Genomic DNA, 20,017 nt, shown 5'->3' on the forward strand with positions numbered 1-20,017 from the left:
TATTTAAAAAAAATCTGGTAATTGGAGAACGCTGACAGATCTGAGAGCTATTAATAAAATAATTCAGCCAATGGGCTCCTTACAGACTGGGATGCCCTTGCCCTCTATGCTACCAAAAGAATGGCCTATAATAGTTATTGACTTAAAAGACTGTTTCTTTACCATACCCTTACAGGAAAATGATAGAGAAAAATTTGCCTTCACAGTACCTAATTATAATAATTCTCAGCCAGTCAAGAGATATCAATGGAAGGTCCTCCCACAGGGAATGTTAAACAGCCCTACTTTGTATCAATACTTTGTGCAGAAACCATTAGAGATAATTCGTGTAAAGTTTCCACAACCCATAGTTTATCACTATATGGATGATATCCTATTAGCTGATCCAAAGTTAGATACATTAGAAAGCATGTTTGAAGAAGTAAAAAAAAGTTTTGCCTCGCTGGGGACTGCAAATTGCTCCTGAAAAAATACAAAGAGGAGATTCTATTAATTACTTAGGATATAAGATAGAGCTACAAAAAATTAGACCCCAAAAGGTACAACTAAGAAGAGATAGATTGAAGACTCTTAATGATTTTCAAAAGTTATTAGGAAGCATTTCCAACTTACTGGGTATCATGGGAATACCCAAAGATGGACTAAAAAATTTGGCTAATACTCTAGAAGGGGACAAAGAATTAAATAGTCCAAGAGAATTATCAGCCGAAGCTGAGAAGGAATTGGCTCTAGTAGAAAAGACAATTCGAGAAGCACATGTGGATCGTGTGGATCCAGAACTTAAATGCATTCTTGTCATATTCCCCTCCAGACATTCCCCAACAGGTATTTTGATGCAGAGGGAAGATATTATATTGGAATGGATATTCCTACCACGTAAACCAAATAAGAAATTAAAGACTTATATAGAAAAGATCTCTGATTTGATTCAAAAGGGTAAATTAAGACTTCGCCAGTTGACAGGAATGGACCCAGCAGAAATTGTAGTACCATTAACTAATGAGGAAATTTCATCACTATGGAAAGATAATGAATACTGGCAGAGAGCCTGCAGTAACTTTTTGGGAGAGATTAACAACCACTATCCCAAAAGCAAGAGAATAGAATTCATAAAGAAGACTGAATGGGTCCTTCCTCACATTGTACGACAAAAGCCAATTTCTGGAGTCCTCACATTCTATACTGATGCAAATAAATCAGGGAAAGCAGGATATAAATCAGGAGACTTAAGTAAAGTGGTGCAAAGTCCATATAGCTCTGTACAAAAGGCAGAACTGTATGCCATTCTTATGGTACTGATGGACTTCACAGAACCCCTCAATATAGTCACTGACTCCCAATATGCAGAGAGAGTTGTTTTACATATTGAAACTGCTGAATTTATTCCTGATAATACAGAATTAACTTCATTATTCATACAATTGCAAAAAATCATCAGAAAAAGGGAACATCCTATATATATAACACATATCAGACCCCATACAGGTCTACCAGGACCTCTAGCACAAGGTAATGATGAGATTGATCAGTTACTAATAGGTAATGTGCTAGAAGCTTCAGAATGTCATAAGAAACACCATGTAAGTAGCAAAGGTTTGAAGAAGGATTTCTCCATCACTTGGCAACAGGCTAAGGATATTGTGAAAAAATGTCCTACTTGTTCCATCTATAACCAAACTCCATTACCTGCAGGGAGTAATCCAAGAGGTATACAAAGAAATGAAATTTGGCAGATGGATGTGTTTCATTTTGCAGAATTTGGAAGATTAAAATATGTACATCATACCATTGACACCTATTCAGGATTTCAATGGGCAACTCCTATGAGTTCTGAAAAGGCTGATTCTGTGATTACACACCTATTAGAAGTTATGGCCATCATGGGAATACCTGTACAAATTAAGACAGACAATGCCCCAGCATATGTCTCCAATAAAATGAGACAGTTCTTTGCTTATTACAATATAAAGCATGTTACAGGTATACCACATAATCCCACAGGCCAAGCAGTCATAGAGAGATCCAATCGAACTTTAAAGGATATGCTAAATAAACAGCAACAGGTAACAATGACTCCTAGAAATAGACTGCATAGTGCTTTATTAACCTTGAATTTTCTCAATGCTAATGAGAAAGGAACAACAGCTGCGGAGAGATATTGGACGACAGACAAAACTCCTGAGCTAAACCAACCAGTTTATTTCAAGGATGTGCTGACCTCAAAATGGAAAACTGGATATGTTCTACGTTGGGGAAGGGGTTTTGCCTTTGTTTCTGCAGGAGAAGAAAAGCTATGGATACCAACAAAATTAATAAAAATTCGATTCAAACAGGAAAAACCCCTTGATGAAGAGAAGTAAAAGATCATTCACCAATGTGACATCTCTACAAGTTGTAAGAAAAATTTAACAATCAAAGGGTGGGGTAGGGTTCTGTTTTTGTCTTTCCAGGATAATGGAAATACCCATCTTCCAAAACTCATAAGGCCTTGGATATCCGGATATTTACAGCAGAAAGGAAGAATCTATTGGTACCAATCTACACATGGTAAAATCTCACTGTCTAACATCTATCTCTCTATCAATCTAGAAAAGTTGTGGTTCCAATTCAATTATAGCCAAGCTGGCTTTGGAGATGGAATTGGCTCACTCCTTCTCTAAACCCAAGCATATTGCTAAAAGAAAAGTTTGAGAGATTCTTCAGTCCTGTATCAAAAGAGCCCTCTGGTGTGAAACAGAAGGAAACCAATAAAAAGGAACCATTGTCTTCTAAATTCTAATTCTCTCCATGCTTATTCTTGATTTCTCAGAATCCTTTCTTACATGCTATGTCCTCTTTAAATCCAAACCTCCCATTTTTGATAACAAATAAGTTTTTCCAATAGCAATCTCAGAAGTCTCCAGAAGGAAGATGGGGCCCCAACAACAACAACTCTACCCAATCCAGAATGATGCCATGGTAATCATCATTATACTACACTTCTTGCCAGAATTTCAGACAATCTTACCCATTACTCTAAAACTTGCTGCAGAACCTACAGTTAGTCTAACTGAGATTTAACTATCTGAGCTTTCTCACAGTACCCAACAGAGATAACATCACCCCCTAAACGGCAGGAAGCAATTCTAAGAAAACGACGCCCCTTCTCCCTTATTAGGTTTCATAATTCTCAGGGTTATGGATGACGGTTATAGGGTTGGGGGTGGAAGAAAATATTAACTCAGTATTGTAAAAAAAAGGGGGGGGGCGGGGAGAAGAAATGGAACGGATAGGTATAAGATATGATGGTAAATCATTGTATATACTAGTAAACAAACTTAGTAAAATAGCAACCTTAGACAATTTGCACTGTAATTTGTACTGTTATAGATTCTTATATGTTGATACAAATGTAAACTATTTTTATACTCCTGTTTAAGATAATTTGTATATTGATACAAATACAGAACTATATTTGTTATAATGTACATATATTTCTACTCTTATTTGAAACATTTTTATATTGATACAAATGTAAATTTATATCTGTCATACTTTATATATGTTCTACTTCTGTTAGGATATTCGGTATATTGATATATATTTAAAATTATTGTCATATTGCATATCGCACTATATATTCCTACCTCTGTTATAAATATCTTGTGTATTGTCACAATTTTGAAGTCATCGTTCTTCACCATACATTTGCTTATAGATTGTTTACCTTATTTACGTGAAGCCTTAGTCCTTAGGTTATTTCGGTAGGTAAGATTTATAGATTTATAGTCGCCTATGCCTGTCATCTCTATAGTTACGTTAGTTAGGTTATCCAGATTTACAGATACATAGGTCAGATGGGCAGGTAATCTTCAAACACTTCATAGACCTAGAGAATATGGCATTTAAATAACTTAGAATTCTTTTGACGTGAGACACAATTGCTCCTGGCTGCACCAATTGATCCCGAGAGAATGTTGGGCTTCTAAGACATTTCCATTTGGAAGTTTGTCTTTTTGGCACAAAATGGCCTACTGGGCAAAGAACTGCCCTTGCCTTGATCGCTGACAGTACAAATGCAATGCTGTCCTTTCTGGACAAGCGGGACACAAGGAAAGCGACCACTGTACTCTGCCAAGACAAGGTAAGATGGTCTTTCAGAATTCCTGCTTCTGAAAATGGTCTGTCAGATACTCTAGGCCTGCAGCCAATTTGAATGCACCAACAATGCTGAGAAACATTAGGTGACTGTCCAGGCTGCCAGCTGTCTTGTTCTACTCTTGCAAGATTCCCGAAAGTTGCTTGCATCCGTCTACCATTTCTCAGGTACCATTATATTCCTTCTCAGGTCTTTGATGGGATTGAAGACTAGCAGTTATAGTTACAACTTAGTATATATAATATCTTAGATAGAACATATTAAGTATTAGATTCAGGTTCTTTAGGATAGGACACCTTTGAATGATCTTTATAACATGCCGTTTACCTATGCTCTATACTTCTCTGGATTTTAGAATGTGTTTCTTGCTTGATATTGTTTGCATTGGTTGTAGTTACATCTTATCTAGGTCATTATCCCTCATTATTCCTGGACAATATTTGATAACCATTCCTTTGTATATAGTCTTGTATTAGTTTAGAACCTTCTTATTTAGACAAAAAGGGGGAGATGTAGTGGGTAGCCATTCCAGCTTGGATCTGGAAGTTCCAACCCCCATTGAGACTCTGGCAACTGTCATGCCTACGAGGCGGGGCGAGGGGAGGCGCTGGAAACCGGAGAGCTGGATGGGCCAGTGCTCTCTCTGTGCGTGCTCTCTGTGCCTGGAACCTGGATGGTGGAGGTTGACTGTGCAGAGCTCCAGAGAACACCTCTGGATTGCGATACACCTTCCCCAGACCCCTGCAACCTATCCATTCCTTCATTTGTAAGTCATCCACTAAATAAATCTTCCTTTTAACTATGTGGAGTGGCCTTTATAATTTTCCACAATATAAAACATCTATACATATAATCTTAAAAGCAAAAATAGAACACTAGAAAAAATTCTAAGAGGAACAGATCAGAAATCCCAAGTCAGAAGTCTAGCTCTGCCTCTAGATCATGGGCATCTAACAATACCCAATCTCTGTGTCTGTTTCCTCATTTGTTAAAAGGGAAAAGTAACAGTTCTTATTTGAAAGGGTCCATAAACAGGAAATAAGCTCCTGCACACAGCACTGACAACTGCCTCAGACAAACAGGCGCTATTCAAATCACCAAGTGGCGACAACGTTAGGACCCAGAGATACGCTGTTCCTGGGTACTGTGGTTCAGAGCAAGAACGGCTTACTGAGAAGCTGGTGGACCATGAGGGCCACAATGTCACTCACTAGCTGGCTGACGGATCCCAGCTGAACAGGCATTAGGAGGTGGGGCCTAGCTGAGGAGAGGGTCAAATGGAAGTGTGAGGCTCCAGAGTAGTTTTGTGACCCTTCTGTCCCCTTCCTCTCTGTCCCGCTCCCCGACCCCCAGGGTGTCAGCAGCCTTCTTCCACCAGACTCTCCTTGGCCTAAAAGCAATGGCCTGAAACCCGTGGAGACGTCTGCTTTTTATGCTGTTCTCTGGCATTTGTCACAGGGATGGAAAGCTAACAGTTAGCTAACAATTAGTAACACTTTTTATCTCCATGATTCAAAAACCCAAAGTTATATAATATTCAGTAATGAATTCATATCAAACATTTATCTTCTATAAGACAATACAGAAAGGAAGAATTTGTATTTGTATCCTGCATGTTACAACAGTATTAAATTTACTGACAAGTTCACTCATACAAGTTATATTTAAAGTAATCATAATAATATCTTTCACAAGAATAAATAAAATGTTTTAATGAAACTGAAAGTATTCAGTGTTATTTATGAACTATACTAGGATAAAATCATTTGGCACTTTAAGTTTTGAAACTTAAGGGGAAAATGGAGTGTTTTGTGTTAAATGGAATAAAAGTTGTACTAAAAGCTCATAACATTCAAAAGAGTGAAATTATGCTGTTTCCTCCAGGCTCAACAGCAATGTTTGTCTAAGAGCAGACTGTTGTATCTCACCTGAGAACTGGTCATGCGCTGAGATGAGCGAGCGATGTTGGCAGGCAGACCGAAGAAGCTAGGTTTATCATCCTCTGGGAGCTTCTCAATGACAGCACGGTAGTCCTACGGGTAAAGAAGAAAGAGCTAATCACCAGAGACGGATTTACAACACAGAAATACCAAACAGTGGACAGTGGACAAACTCCTAAACAGGTACTCACGTTTCACATTTGCTAGATCAATACTCTGTCAGTGTTTCCTGATCATCCACAGGAAGTATTGGCACTAATACTCCTCTGTGAATTAACTACTCGATACTGTGTCTTCTAGTTCCAACTCTTTACACACAGACTGTCTCTGAGTGGGTTCAAACCAACATATATAAGTTGGTCTGCCTATCATGTGTAAGATGCTGGGCTAGATGTGTTTAAGGGGTCTTAATTTCTTACAGCACACCAAAGACAGAGTTCAGCTGTAACATACCTGAACAATCACTGGTTGTTTTATTTTAAAGAGTAAAATTTTCGAGAAACCCTGTAACCTACAACACAACCTGGTGTTCACTACTGTCATCAGTACACCCCGTCCTACACCTCCCACCTACACCCCGTGTTCTGTTACTGCTGGAGTGTGTGGACACATTGATAATCCCAGCATTCCAAGCTAAGGATCACTCTGAGGACTGCACACACTTCCTTGGTACCAGCCTAACACTTACTTATCCCTAATCTTACATGAAAACTCAAGGGCAGACCAAGAAGAAACATTCACTTTGGTCCAAAGCTGGAGTCATTCTCCTAGAGGTAAGCTATGCTAAGGTATCATACGCATGCATGCAAACATACACAACCACACAGCATCTGCTGAGCAAGGGTGGATTTCTTTTCATTCTGTCTCATCCTTGGCAGCTGCCCCTGAAGAAAACAGGATGATTTCAGGAAGCCCAGGACTATGATGTCCTCTGACGCTCTGTCCCTTAGCTCAGTGACTGTCAATCTCCTCCCAATGTCAGTTATAGTACACAGAGCACGTGTGCACTTGCAGCCACATGGCCATATTATCATTCCTCTGAGAAACGTGGCAGCTAATGTAATAAGATAGAAAGCTGAACAGAGACCATTATGAATCTTATGAAATTAAAACCTGTTTAGAAAGTTAAACACTTGATTCATTCCAAACTACGTTTTAGACTGGTTGGAGGTATTTGCCTTCTGAGACTGACTTGCAAACCAGCAGTGTGGCAGTCAAAAATCCCAAGAGCAGATCCCCACAGAGACACAAGGGAGTGTCTACCATATGCCATCATTTACACAAAGATTAGGTGATTGGAAACCAGTACAAAGCCTCTTCTGTAAAACAAGTAGTAACTAGAAAGAAGCAGGATCTGGGCATCTGGCTCGTTGAGGAAATTACAAGCTGCTCACACTCATGTGTCCAACATATAAAAGTCATTGCTGTACACACCTATTGTATGCACATTTCTGCATGAATTTTATCATTCAAAATAAGTTTCAAGCAATACAAACCAATGACTTGTTGGGGGATATCACCTGAAAACACACATATTTGCTCCTCTGCTCTGTGGTTCTAGTACCAGAAAGTAAGTTGCACACTGTATCCCTTTTACATAGTACTTGGAATAGTACTGTCATTCAACAGATGTGCAATGCACTGTTGAGTAGCTAGGTACATAAAGGGCACACGACTCAAGTGGGATCATGATTAACAACAGAAAATATACTCAATAAGTAACAACTTTAATGGTGCTTTTCAAGTTTTTGGTTGTTTTTCTCAAATCAAGAATATTTTTGAGGAATTATTTGAGTGAGGAAAAATATCACAAAAATGAGAGTAATATATAAATCAAACACATATGCTTATCTTTGTAATTAATGAAGAAATGTCACAGTACCATCTGTAGTAAAAATAATGTGGCATTTATACAAACACAGGCTTATGGAAAAGTAGCCAGAATTGGATCCTATGGGCTGTATTTAGCACATGCCACAGAAAAAGCAAGTACCATCGAGAAGCTTGAATGTCAGGCTTGAGGCAAAAGCTCCAAGTTGCTAAAATAAACACACATGTAAGCAGCGGAGGCTGGCTAGCCACCGGTAAAGGCACAGCCTTTATTACTGTTTAGGTCTGCTCCACACATCTATGTCTGTCACAAACTGAAGCTAGGCAGGCTCTAAAGTAAAAACTGTTTTGTGTTCCTCAGAGTTTCAGAAGTGGTGAGTCTCCCACTGCCGCTCTTCACAGAAGCCCCAAATCACGTGAGTCTCCTTGGCACTGTACTCCCAGTTTGCCTACACACTATCTTACAATCAAAATGGTCAATCAATTAAATACCCAAGTTTTTATTGATGCAAATTCCAAGAATCAGATTGTGTATTGCCAAACCAAACAACCTGCACTGCAATTATTTGTACACTTGGAGAACCAGTGACAAATTCAGCATGCAATTCATGCATGTGCAGGTACAAGAGAGACATGGGAAATTATTATTTCCACCTACCAAAATGCTGCAGGAGTTAGGGAGGGATATGGAATATGGAAAAATGCTTTTCTTGTTCCTTTGGTTTAGTTCATCAGTTACTGAAGAATTAAAAAACTGCTTTAAGTACGACTGGAGAACCCTAAGGTCAAAACAGTTATCCACACGTCCTCCATAGATAGCATTTTCAAGTAAGCCATGTACAAATTCCCACTGGACATCTTTGGTACCTATGAGAAAAACAGGTACTGTTATTAATTTTACTTTTAAAAATATTTTCTTTATTCTTTAGAATTTCATACAGCTATACAATGGAGTATGATCACATCTCCCTCATTTTCTTCCTTCAGCTTTCCCCAACACTTCCCCTTCCCAATTTCATTACTTGTTTCCCCTTTGGTAACCCACTCTGTCAGGTCAGTGCTGCATATATATGCTTGGCTACAGGGCATTCACTGGAACATGGGAATCATGCAAGTGGCCACACCCTCTAAGAATGATTTTCCCTTCCTAAGCAACGGCCAATGGCTCCCCACCAAGGCGTGAGGCCTGTAGATCATCTCCTCTGTCAACGTGGAATTCTGTTTGGCTTTCTGTGCAGGCAGCAAAAGCTCTGTGGGCTCACAAAACAGGAGCCACGTCAGTCCAGAAGACAGCGCTTCACAGCACCCTCCCATCCTCTGGCTCTTACCTTCCTTTAATTTCACTTTTAAAATGTAAATATATATATATATATATGTGTGTGTGTGTGTGTGTGTGTGTGTGTGTATGATTTAATCATTAAGATATAGCGATATATTTAATACAACTTAATGATTTCTTTAAATAGTTAACTATTTAATGAAGATTTTCTTTCTAATGATTTTACACTTATCAACTCAATCAGGTTATGAATATGACAGTTGAGATCTAGGAGTCGGGGTCACCATAATAAGGAAATCACAGGACAGATCTAGTGTGTAAACAGCACATTCTGAACACAAGGCCATCCTGTTTTCTAACCACATAGTAATACCTACTTAATTTGGAAACCCCTCGGAAAAACCTGTTCCAAATGTAACTTTATCCAGAATGGCTGTCCAGTGCATATTATTAATGAACTATATAAACACAGAGCATGCTATCACCTGTGCTTGGTAACACAAGCAGCTCACAAGATAATCTGATTAAAGAGGGTAGTGGGTCTTCACACAGTAGTCTTCTGGGGTGATATATTGTGTGCCGTAATAAACTTGCCTGAAGATCAGAGGACAGAGCCAGCCACTAGATTAGACATAATGGTCAGGCAGTGGTGGCACACACCTTTAATCTCAGCACTTGAGATCTCATGCCTTTGCTTGGGAAGCACACACACCTTATATCCCAGGAAGTGATGTCTGGGCAGAGAAAGTTATATAAGGTTTGAGGAAACAGGAACTCACTCTCTTTAGGCTGAGAATTCCACAGAGGTAAAAACTAGTGGCTGTCTGTTCTGCTTCTCTCATCTTTCAGCTTTCATCCTGATATCTGGCTCTTGTTTTTTTTTTTTTTTTTTATTAAAAGACCATTTAAGATTCAAAAAATAGTCTCCTACATGTTATAGTCTACAGTCAACTCTGTCTGCTATTCTGGGAGGAAAATGGAGCATGGGGCGGGGGATGCAGATGATGGGCAGAGCACTTGGGCTTCATCTCCATTCCTCACAGCACAAAAATAAACACGCACACACAGGGAAGCTGTTCTCTACAACACTACTGCATTCTGCAGCAGAGACATATCACAATCATATCACAACACCACTGCATTCTGCAGCAGAGACATATCACAATCATATCACAACACCACTGCATTCTGCAGCAGAGACATATCACAATCATATCACAACACCACTGCATTCTGCAGCAGAGACATATCACAATCATATCACAACACCACTGCATTCTACAGCAGAGACAGATCACAATCATATCACAACACCACTGCATTCTGCAGCAGAGACAGATCACAATCATATCACAACACCACTGCATTCTGCAGCAGAGACATATCACAATCATATCACAACACCACTGCATTCTGCAGCAGAGACATATCACAATCATATCACAACACCACTGCATTCTGCAGCAGACACATATCACAATCATATCACAACACCACTGCATTCTGCAGCAGAGACAGATCACAAAACTACTGCATTCTGCAGCAGAGCAGTATTGCAATCACATCACAACAATACTGCGTTCTATAGCAGATGTATGCAATCATGTCAGCAGTAATATTAAGACAAAGTGAGGAAGCCTCAGCTCTCCAGTTAATATAATAAACATGTAACTATATTCAAATATCCTGTTTACTTCACTGGCATTACTGGTTTGCTATTATTGTTCATTTAATATACTTATATTTTCCTATTTACTATTGCTATTTCACTACTATAAAATTCAGAGGCAGGCAAAGCAAAGGGACTGATGATAATGTTACTCTAAGCCTTGAGACATAAGTGATTTATGTTGCCTTCTGCATAATTAGGTTAACCCCATGATAGAGGAATGAGAAATTGTCCCCAGCTGAAACCTTACTATCAACAGTGACTAAAAAGCAGAGGACTTCACCATGACCCAATTTCCCACCCTCCCTTCATACTCACTAACTGATACAGTCATAATGGCAGGCATTGCTAAATATTTCACCAAGGATTGCAGAAACAAGAACACACATTCAACTTATGAAATAGAAACGCCAGCATGTGAAACAGATTGAGGAAATTTTATATTTAAAAAAAAATCTTGTTTTTCTTTTAGACTTGTTCTGCAAACAACATTTATTTCTCAAGAGAACTTAAATTATGAAAAGGCAACCAACAATGTTAACACAGTAAGTGTGTTAAAGGTTAGCTGCTCCATGTGGTTTTCTCATCTAGGCACTCATCCTTATCCCTTTGCTAAAAACAAGTTACACAACAATTTCTATGCCCAGGATGGACACTATGGTAGATGTGAACATGCAGATAATAAACAAAGGATAGACATTCTCTCACACTGACTGCATCATGCATTACAATGCAGTGAAAGATGGAAGCAAGGTAACGCAATAAATGCACAACGTATTCTGGGTCACTTCACAATCTACACTTTTCACCTTCACGACTGTGTACATAAGCAGATGCGTACTAGGCAGTTCTGATTTATTAGAACAATAAAGCAACAAGGAGGGTAACAAAAAGATCCTCTGACCGTATTGCCAAGAAAAGGCTTTCATAGAGAAGAAACTTCTAAGCTGAAATTCAAATGACAAAAGGAAGACTTAATGACTGCACAGAGGAGCCTTTCGGGAAGAGACCCCATGAATGCCTGTCTGAAATGGTGCTGTGGAATAATGTTTTTGCACACTGTAAAGATTTGTCACTCTAAGTGGTTTAATAAAACGCTGATTGGCCAGTAGCCAGGCAGGAAGTATAGGCAGGGTGACCAGACTAGGAGAATTCTGGGAAGAGGAAGGATGGAGTCAGGAGTCACCAGCCAGACTCAGAGGAAACAAGGTGAGAATGCCATTTTGAGAAAAGGTACCAAGCCATGTGGCTAAACATAGACAAGAATTATAGGTTAATTTAAGTGTAAGAGTTAAGCCTAAGCCTAAGCAACCAGCTGAGCATTTGTAAGTAATACTAAGCCTTGGAGTCAATTATTTAAGAAGCAGCTGCCAGGTTATTTGGGAACAGGTAAGCGGAAGAGAAACTTCCACCCACAGAATGGGAAGCCTGATGGTTAAGAAAGGAAGAAAGGCTTACCTTTCCAGATGGATGGCTGCACAGTATGGAGCATGCTCAAGCGGGCGGAAGAAGAGAAGACCAGAAAAGAAGTTGCACACACACACACTACTAAGGCTTGAATGCAGACAGACAGAACCATGATGTGACACAGAAACATAAAGAAAAACCTGCCAAAGAACAGGATATCTGAGAAAAACAGGAGAGTTGGGAGAGACTGATGGGCTTGAAACAGAGCATGCATGGCAATGCCATCCGCTGGAATGGGGGACAGCAAGGCTGACAGGGACACGGGGCAGGCTTTGTCAACTGTGGTTGCGGCACTTAATTTAGATTTTCACCACCCTAGTCTGCTCCCTGATCCACTCTGTGTCTAATCTCTAGTGCCCCCTTGACTCTGCAGTGCACATCGGAATAGGGATGAGCTTGCTCCCGGCTTCAATAGCCCTGTGGGATGAAGTCACAGGTTTCATTCCTGCACTACCTCAGGAGACTTACTTAGGGATTCCACCAGCACTCTACAAATTCTTTGTTCTAGCCCTGCACCGCTGTGATCCAGAGTATCAATTCTTTAGAAAGAGATCTGAAGAATTCAATTGAAGCCTGAAAATTTTGTGGACCACACAATGGACACAAGCTCTTTCTGGATCTGTTTCCTGAAAACTACTGGTAAGTCAGAATTTCTAATGCATTATATCAAAATCAATGACCACTATAGACAATCCAAGAACCTTCAGATAACACAAGTATAGCAGTCGGGACATTAAAATACCCAATACAAAGCAAAATGCCAATCTGTGATGGGAATTAACCACTTATGTAAAAACATGAACAGCAGTGCAAGTCCAGTCTTGGTGTTTTGTTTATTAAAGCTTACCATCAAAGAGCCTGTCAATGATGTTGTACCCAGCCCGAAGATCTGATAAAGAAAACTCATAAAACTTGGTCCAACCCTATTAAAGCAAATTTAAGAGACAGTGAAATCAAAGACATGTATTTATATATCACCATCCTTAAAAATTTAAAGAAAACATTCACTATATACTAAAAAGTAAAATCTTTAAAAATCAACACATCATATGTTTAAAATACAATTTTAAAAAAATCTACTGACCTCAGAAGCATGAAAATGACTTTGTAATTCTACTTCTGTTTTTATCACTATGTATACAGCAGTAGAGTCATAGTACAAATGTAGTACATTTCTAAATCTATATACCATATGCACATCCATATGTTTCCTATACCTTTATGCTTCAGAACTATACATTTTGTCCACAAACACAACAGAAATACTGCCAAATAAGTCCTAGAAGCATACATTATTTCGGTATGTTCATTTATATTATGCATGCAACAATTACTTAACAGCTATAATGCTTATGAAAAACATTCCTAAAACATGATACTATAGAACAATGTGAAATATAAAAGTAATTTCTATGGGGTTTTCATTAACTATACTAATTACATAAATAAGTTCAAACTAAAAATTTTAAAACTTGGATAGTGTTAGTATTTAGGAATATATCAGTATTGATTAACCGTTCAAAATATTTCTTAAATGTTCATTACAGATGAGATTCCAAGCACATAAGAATAAACTCAAACACAAATCTGTTTCCATGTAGCTTCTAGGCAAATGCAGAGACAACTCAAATACATGTAAAACATATCTATATAAGGTTTGAGAGTAAGAAATACATTTGCTACATATATGAGAAAGATATAACCCAATCTAGGAGATAAGGATAGTCAGCCCATGGGAAAAGAATATGATGGATAGAGAAGTGAATATTTTGAAAACTTCAGGAAGAGATTAACAGTTTTGAAGTGGATTATAATCGAAATGAAATACCAATAAATAGTATAGACTGACTTTGAAGTCTATAGGATACATGGAGTCCTGAAAGAATAACAGGTTGGGAAATAGTTAACCTGTGGTCAAGAAACAAAAATCAGAATATTTTCATCAAGGTCCCTACCAGCTCAAGGCTACACACATTGGAATTATGTTTTGAGGAAGACTAGTTCTTGACAATGAATTGAGGAGAAAGGTGAGCAGAGGTACACCAATAACAACCCATAGAATGCTAACTTGAGAAAGGTGTGTGAGAGCCTTTATCTAAGGCTATCTTGAAGGAAACAGGTATGGGGAGTTTAATTTTTGAAATTTGAGATATCTGTTAAGATATATACCACAGAAGTGGTACCCATTGCCACTGGGTACCTCCAGTGGGTCACAGGCTGGCCTTCATACATCAACTCAATGGCACATGAAGCATATAACCATATGTTATATAGTGTAGAAGACTAACAGAAAAACACTGAATTGGAAAACTAAATTATGACATAGCTCTACCTTTATAGACTAAATTATAAAAATATCCAAATAAATGTAAATCTTAAGTTCTACCAAAACATAATTACCTGTGGAATATAATTTCTTCTTTCTTGACAGGCAGCGTGAAACCACGCTAAACTAAAGAGAGCATGAGCCCGGTGTAGGTTATCTTTTTTGCTAATTTGCTCAGGAGTCCAAGACTCATAAGTACGCATCAAATTCTTCTTCAAACCTGGAGGTGACTAAAAGAATAAAATATCAACAGACTTCCTATTGCTTAAAAGATTACAAACACAGGAAACCTGCTTCAACATGTTTTCTTCTTAATGGAGGAAGATTTTCACCAAAAGACCAATTTAATTTTCTGTTACTGCAAAGTATACAAATATAGAATCAGCCTTAAACCTTGCACCAAATACTCACATTATTTGCTAATCCACTGTATTTTCAGAATAAAATAAACCTATTTCACTAAATGTATTCAAAATAACAAAGTATCATGTGATCATTAAGAATTTCTTGTTTACCAAACCAAAATTGCCATTCATATTACTAGTGTGATACTGAATGCTAACAAGAGAAAGGACAAGCACAAGATGAGTGCAAAATTCCCTTTAACAGTTTTTAAACCTTTGAGTTAACCTATTATGATGACTAAGAAGTTACAGGCTATCCCTTAAAAATACAGTACTTTCACCTATGAAGTGGAAGGTGGATTTGCCTGTAACTGAAGTTTGGGGGAATACATGGATAGGTAGATGTGGTTATAGATCTCTACAACAAAATAAAATAATCCAGTTAAGAAGGGGGAAAGGAAATGCCTTAGATACTTCTCCAGAGAAGATGCACAAACATTCAACAAACATGAGAAGAGGCTAAACACCATTAGTTACCATGGAAATGCAGATCAAAATCTGAAGGATCTATCACCTAACGTTGATCAAGATGATCACCATGGGGTTATTTAAAAGAGATGTTGGCAATGATGTCTCGAACTTGAGCGTTATTAATGGACATATAATCACTATAGAAGCATTGTCTGAAATAGCACAAAGACTCTTCCAAAAGTTAAAAATAGAATTATCAGATGATCCAAAAAATGGTTAAGATGGTAAATTTTGCATTGTGGAGTCTGCTTTTTTTCCCTATAGACAACAATAACAAAATGATATGAAATGAAATTTGGAAATAAGATTAAAACCTTTTTCTATCATCTCATGCTATTTATGTAATTTATACCTTACAGTAGTATTAAAAAGAAGTTTTTACAGTTTTGAATAATAGATGCTTACATAACTTTAGAAGGCAATGTATAGATTATTTTTCTTCTGTAGCTAAGGATAGGACTTCTGAATCATCTTACCTCATATGTTATCTTCAAACTTGACTGGAGTAAAATGGGGGTGAAGTTGGGATGAACTTCTGCAGTGAGCCACAGACGGAAGGTATCTTTAGGTTGAAGAGTATTCAATTCCTTTTTACAAAGCAATAAATAAGAAGGTATGTCAACACACACACACACACACACACACACACACACACACACACACATTTCCCTTTGTCATATTTTGATGTTTCTTAATATTTGGACTATACTTCCTTTAACGTTTTATCTTCTCTATTTAATAACAAATAAAGCATGTAATAATAAATAGGAACGTGGATTTGGAGGACGTTACCCTGAAGGTTTAGTGACATCCAGTCTTTGCCACTTACTTGCTATGTGACCTTGAGAACTATAGCTTACAAAATCACCTCTAAGCAAGCAGTTACTACACGGATTGTGGCAATCAGGTCACAAAGTGCCTGGAGTACAATAAACACAAAGTCAACCTCAGCTATAGGTACTAAGTTGAAGCTGCCATCTAGACTCAGGCCTCATGGTCTCCTTGTTTCCATTCCCATTTTCACAGTTATGCAATGTTAGCAATGTCCTACAATGTGAGTTTAATAGGGCAACATACAAGGTCCCCTGCCCTTGCCCCTCCTATCATATGTTTAAGTCATTTACTCAGTGCATTCTTCCTTCCTGGTGTGCACCTTTTGGGAACTTGATAACACTTGTCTGTTGCCATATAATCTAAGCACCATGTTTCATGGATCCTCTCCAGTCCTCACTACCTCACTTTTTACCAGTGCCAATCAATGTACACACTCAGCATCCCGCAGTTAAGCATTAGTGTGGTCTGTCTCTAGGTAGAAATGCTGCAGGTAAGCAGCCAACACACAGATCTTGACTTCCCCTCATATATTCAACAAGTATCCACTGCTTGAGTAAATGAGTTAAGAGCAGTCTGGGCTACAGAGTAAGTCCCTTTCAGAAATAAAGCAAACAACAACAAAACCCGGATTGCTCTAAAAGATAGTGAAAACTAACAAAAAAATTTAATATAATCTTTGCCAAACTCTAACATTCATTATCGGTGTCATGTAAAAGAAAAGCAAAGAGAAAAAAAATAACAAAATCATGGCCACTGTGCTTGCTGAAAATTAAAATTGGTAAAATGTATTCACATCTCACATTTTTAAACTGTAAAATGTATACAGAATTTTGTACATCTACAAAAATTCAAGAGAAATGGCACATTTGTCATTTGGCTGTATTTACAGTATGCTTGTAAATTTTGACCTGAACTTCTTAAGAGGAAAGAAAAGGAATAAAAAATTGTTTCTCAACTCTTTGAATATCATCTACTCCATATGTTTCAAAGAGCTCTAGTTAAGATCTGCTTTTAAGGCATTAGCTACAATTACTATGCTGATTCAGTGTCTCGCAATCAACTGTTTAGAAGAGAAAGCAGGATCACTGGTCCTTATACGCTAAAATATAAGTGAGTTGTTACATATGAATCATATTTTTATATACTAGTGGTTTCCATGCAAAGCATTATGTGAATATTCAAATAGCTTTTGGTTTCAAATCTATGTCTTCTATTGATTACAAGTAACAGAACCAGAAGTTCATCAGCTTAGTTGCTGTCTCAATCACAGTTTTATCAATTACCTATTCTGCACAAAGTGCTGTAATTGCCAATTTATTAGGACTGTACACATCTAAACATCTCATAAGGATACAAAGGCAGCCCTTATCTACTGTTCTGTTTAATTCTATTCAAGATATTACTCTACCGGTTTAACTACTAACCCCTCTGGTGAGGGTTTTTTTCTGGCTCTTTAAATTTTAAGCCTTTCTAAGTCATCTAAGTCTACTTCCCCACATTCCCTACCTGTTCCTCTTTGTACCATTCAAGGTATCTCTTCACCCCTTCTGCTAGCCATGCACACCTCCAGCACCAACTGTGCTGTTACAATTACCCATGACACCTTTTCTCTGTCTACAGTTAGCCACCCCCTACTCAGGTTCAGGAACATCTCTTTTTGCAGTTATGTCTCCCAAGATCAGACTGTCTTTCTTAACTGGGTAACAGACTTTTAACTACAGGTCTCTCTTTCAAACGGATTAATCAACTTGTTCTGTCTTAAGACTATTTTGCTCCTGGGCCACTTAAGTTAAATAAAATCATTGTTTCAGTTTACATTTAGCTTTCGTAAGCACCTAAAAACCTCTGTAATTTCCAGAGACAGATAACAAAACATGAGCATAACGCAATGTTATAAACAGATCTTCTGCAATCCATCAAAGCATCTCCTATTTTTCTTCTATAAAAATTTGCTAAGCTTCTGTCAATCTTAATAAATTATTGGATTCCCTTTCCTACCCTTTAAAAGAACAGGATTTTGTAGACTTCTTACTAAAAGATCAATTTTGTTTGGCATACATGTAGTTTTCAAAAAATGAACAGGCCTACAATTATTTCTTATCAATCACTAACTTTCCTAAATATAACAACACACATCACTTGAACACTGATGCAGCTTGGAGATTATGCATTGAGATGTTTCATGCTCTTGTGCCACATCCATCTCAAGCTACCAGTGGTGGTCTGAACACAAATGGCCCCACAGGCCCATAGGAAGTGGCACTATTAGGAGATGTGGCCTTGTTGGAGTAGGTGTGGCTTTGGTGGAGGAAGTGTGTCACTGGGGGTGGGTTTTGAAGTCTCAAATGTCCAAGTCAGGCCCAGTGTCTCAATCTCTCTTCCTGCTGCATGTGGGTCCAGATTGGGAACTCTCAGTTCCTTCTCCAGCACCATGTCTGCCTGTACATTGCCATGCTTTCTGACATGATGACAATGGACTAAATCTCTTAACTGTAAGCCAGCTCCCAATTAAATGTTTTCCTTTATAGGAGCTACTGTGGTCTTGGTGTCTCTTTCACAACAAAAGAAACCCTAAGACACTACCTTCTCCAGAACTGGAAGCCAAGACACCACAAGATGTAAGTTCTTCAAACAGAGCCAGTCTCCATTCCGGGCACATTCTTTTAGCATCTGAATTGCTAAATCAGCTTGACCTTGACCCATGGCAACCTACACAAACAAAAACCCCAGTGAAAAGTATCTGCTAAAACATTCTAACATAATATTGTCAGAGATTAAGGATAATAATTTCTAAACCTCTACAACTGGCTTTAAAATAGTTTTTAAGAAAAACCAAAAACAAATACCAAGAATTAATCATCTTTTCCAAGAGCATTAAATAATTCATAGTTTAGATAGTTTTTATTTTCCTGTCAAAGTCACTGATCACAGGTACAGCCTGTGGAGGGCCCCTGATTCTGTATCACATGCAAATGCATACTGTTCTAACAAAGATGCTATCTGTTCACCAGTGACTGCATGGAAATACCAGGCCCTGTCGTTGTAACCCTATAACTAACCAGAGCTGCCCTGGCAGATTTATTTCTTTTTAAATTTTAATGGGTATGAAGTATTTGAATCTTTAAATCATTGTGTTTTAAACCATAAATTTTAATGAAAGAGATTTATTAACTTTCTAAAACTGACAATTGAACTAATAAATTCATCTTCAAACCTGTGTGAAAGTTGACTTGAAAGATGATGAGAATGAGCATTAAGAAAAACAGTATGCTATTTGGATGGATTTTACTTAAAATATTTATGTATTTCTTTGCTTTTAAGTCAAGGAACTTTCATATAAACATTACTGCATTTGGTATAAAAGCATGTAATTAACAATTCTAAAGCCATTTCAAACTTTAATCAGATGCATCCATTCCCTATTGTGATCTGACAAATAAATACAATGTTTAGTGCCTTACTTCAAGTTGTCTTGGAAGTTTTGGAAGCCTAAAGTTGTGCTCATATAACATCAAGGCGATGAGCCATTTCACCCCCCTCTTCACATCCTGTACCTTCACACCCAATCACCTGCTCCCCTTTAAAAACACACTGGTGGTTACACTGGGCTAATCTGGATAAATCAGAATAATTTTCCCATCTCAAGTTCCTTAATTATA

The 20,017-nt window shown here is 37.9% G+C and overlaps 1 protein-coding gene across 3 annotated transcripts in view; it reads right to left on the reverse strand.

The window, feature by feature from the left end:
• The window catches only part of Dync2h1 (dynein cytoplasmic 2 heavy chain 1), a 237,405-nt gene that overhangs the window by 48,596 nt on the left and 168,792 nt on the right, over positions 1-20,017 (reverse strand). For all 3 annotated transcript variants that reach the window (XM_016002328.3, XM_006983760.4, XM_006983761.4), the window contains 6 exons: positions 18,942-19,067; positions 16,001-16,111; positions 14,724-14,879; positions 13,171-13,246; positions 8,567-8,775; positions 6,067-6,171 (listed from right to left, as the gene is read on the reverse strand). In XM_016002328.3, the coding sequence (XP_015857814.2) occupies positions 6,067-6,171; positions 8,567-8,775; positions 13,171-13,246; positions 14,724-14,879; positions 16,001-16,111; positions 18,942-19,067 (783 nt within the window). The remainder of the gene's footprint in view (positions 1-6,066; positions 6,172-8,566; positions 8,776-13,170; positions 13,247-14,723; positions 14,880-16,000; positions 16,112-18,941; positions 19,068-20,017) is intronic.

Source organism: Peromyscus maniculatus, chromosome 7, assembly GCF_049852395.1.
Source record: "Peromyscus maniculatus bairdii isolate BWxNUB_F1_BW_parent chromosome 7, HU_Pman_BW_mat_3.1, whole genome shotgun sequence".
NCBI classification, from domain to species: domain Eukaryota; kingdom Metazoa; phylum Chordata; class Mammalia; order Rodentia; family Cricetidae; genus Peromyscus; species Peromyscus maniculatus.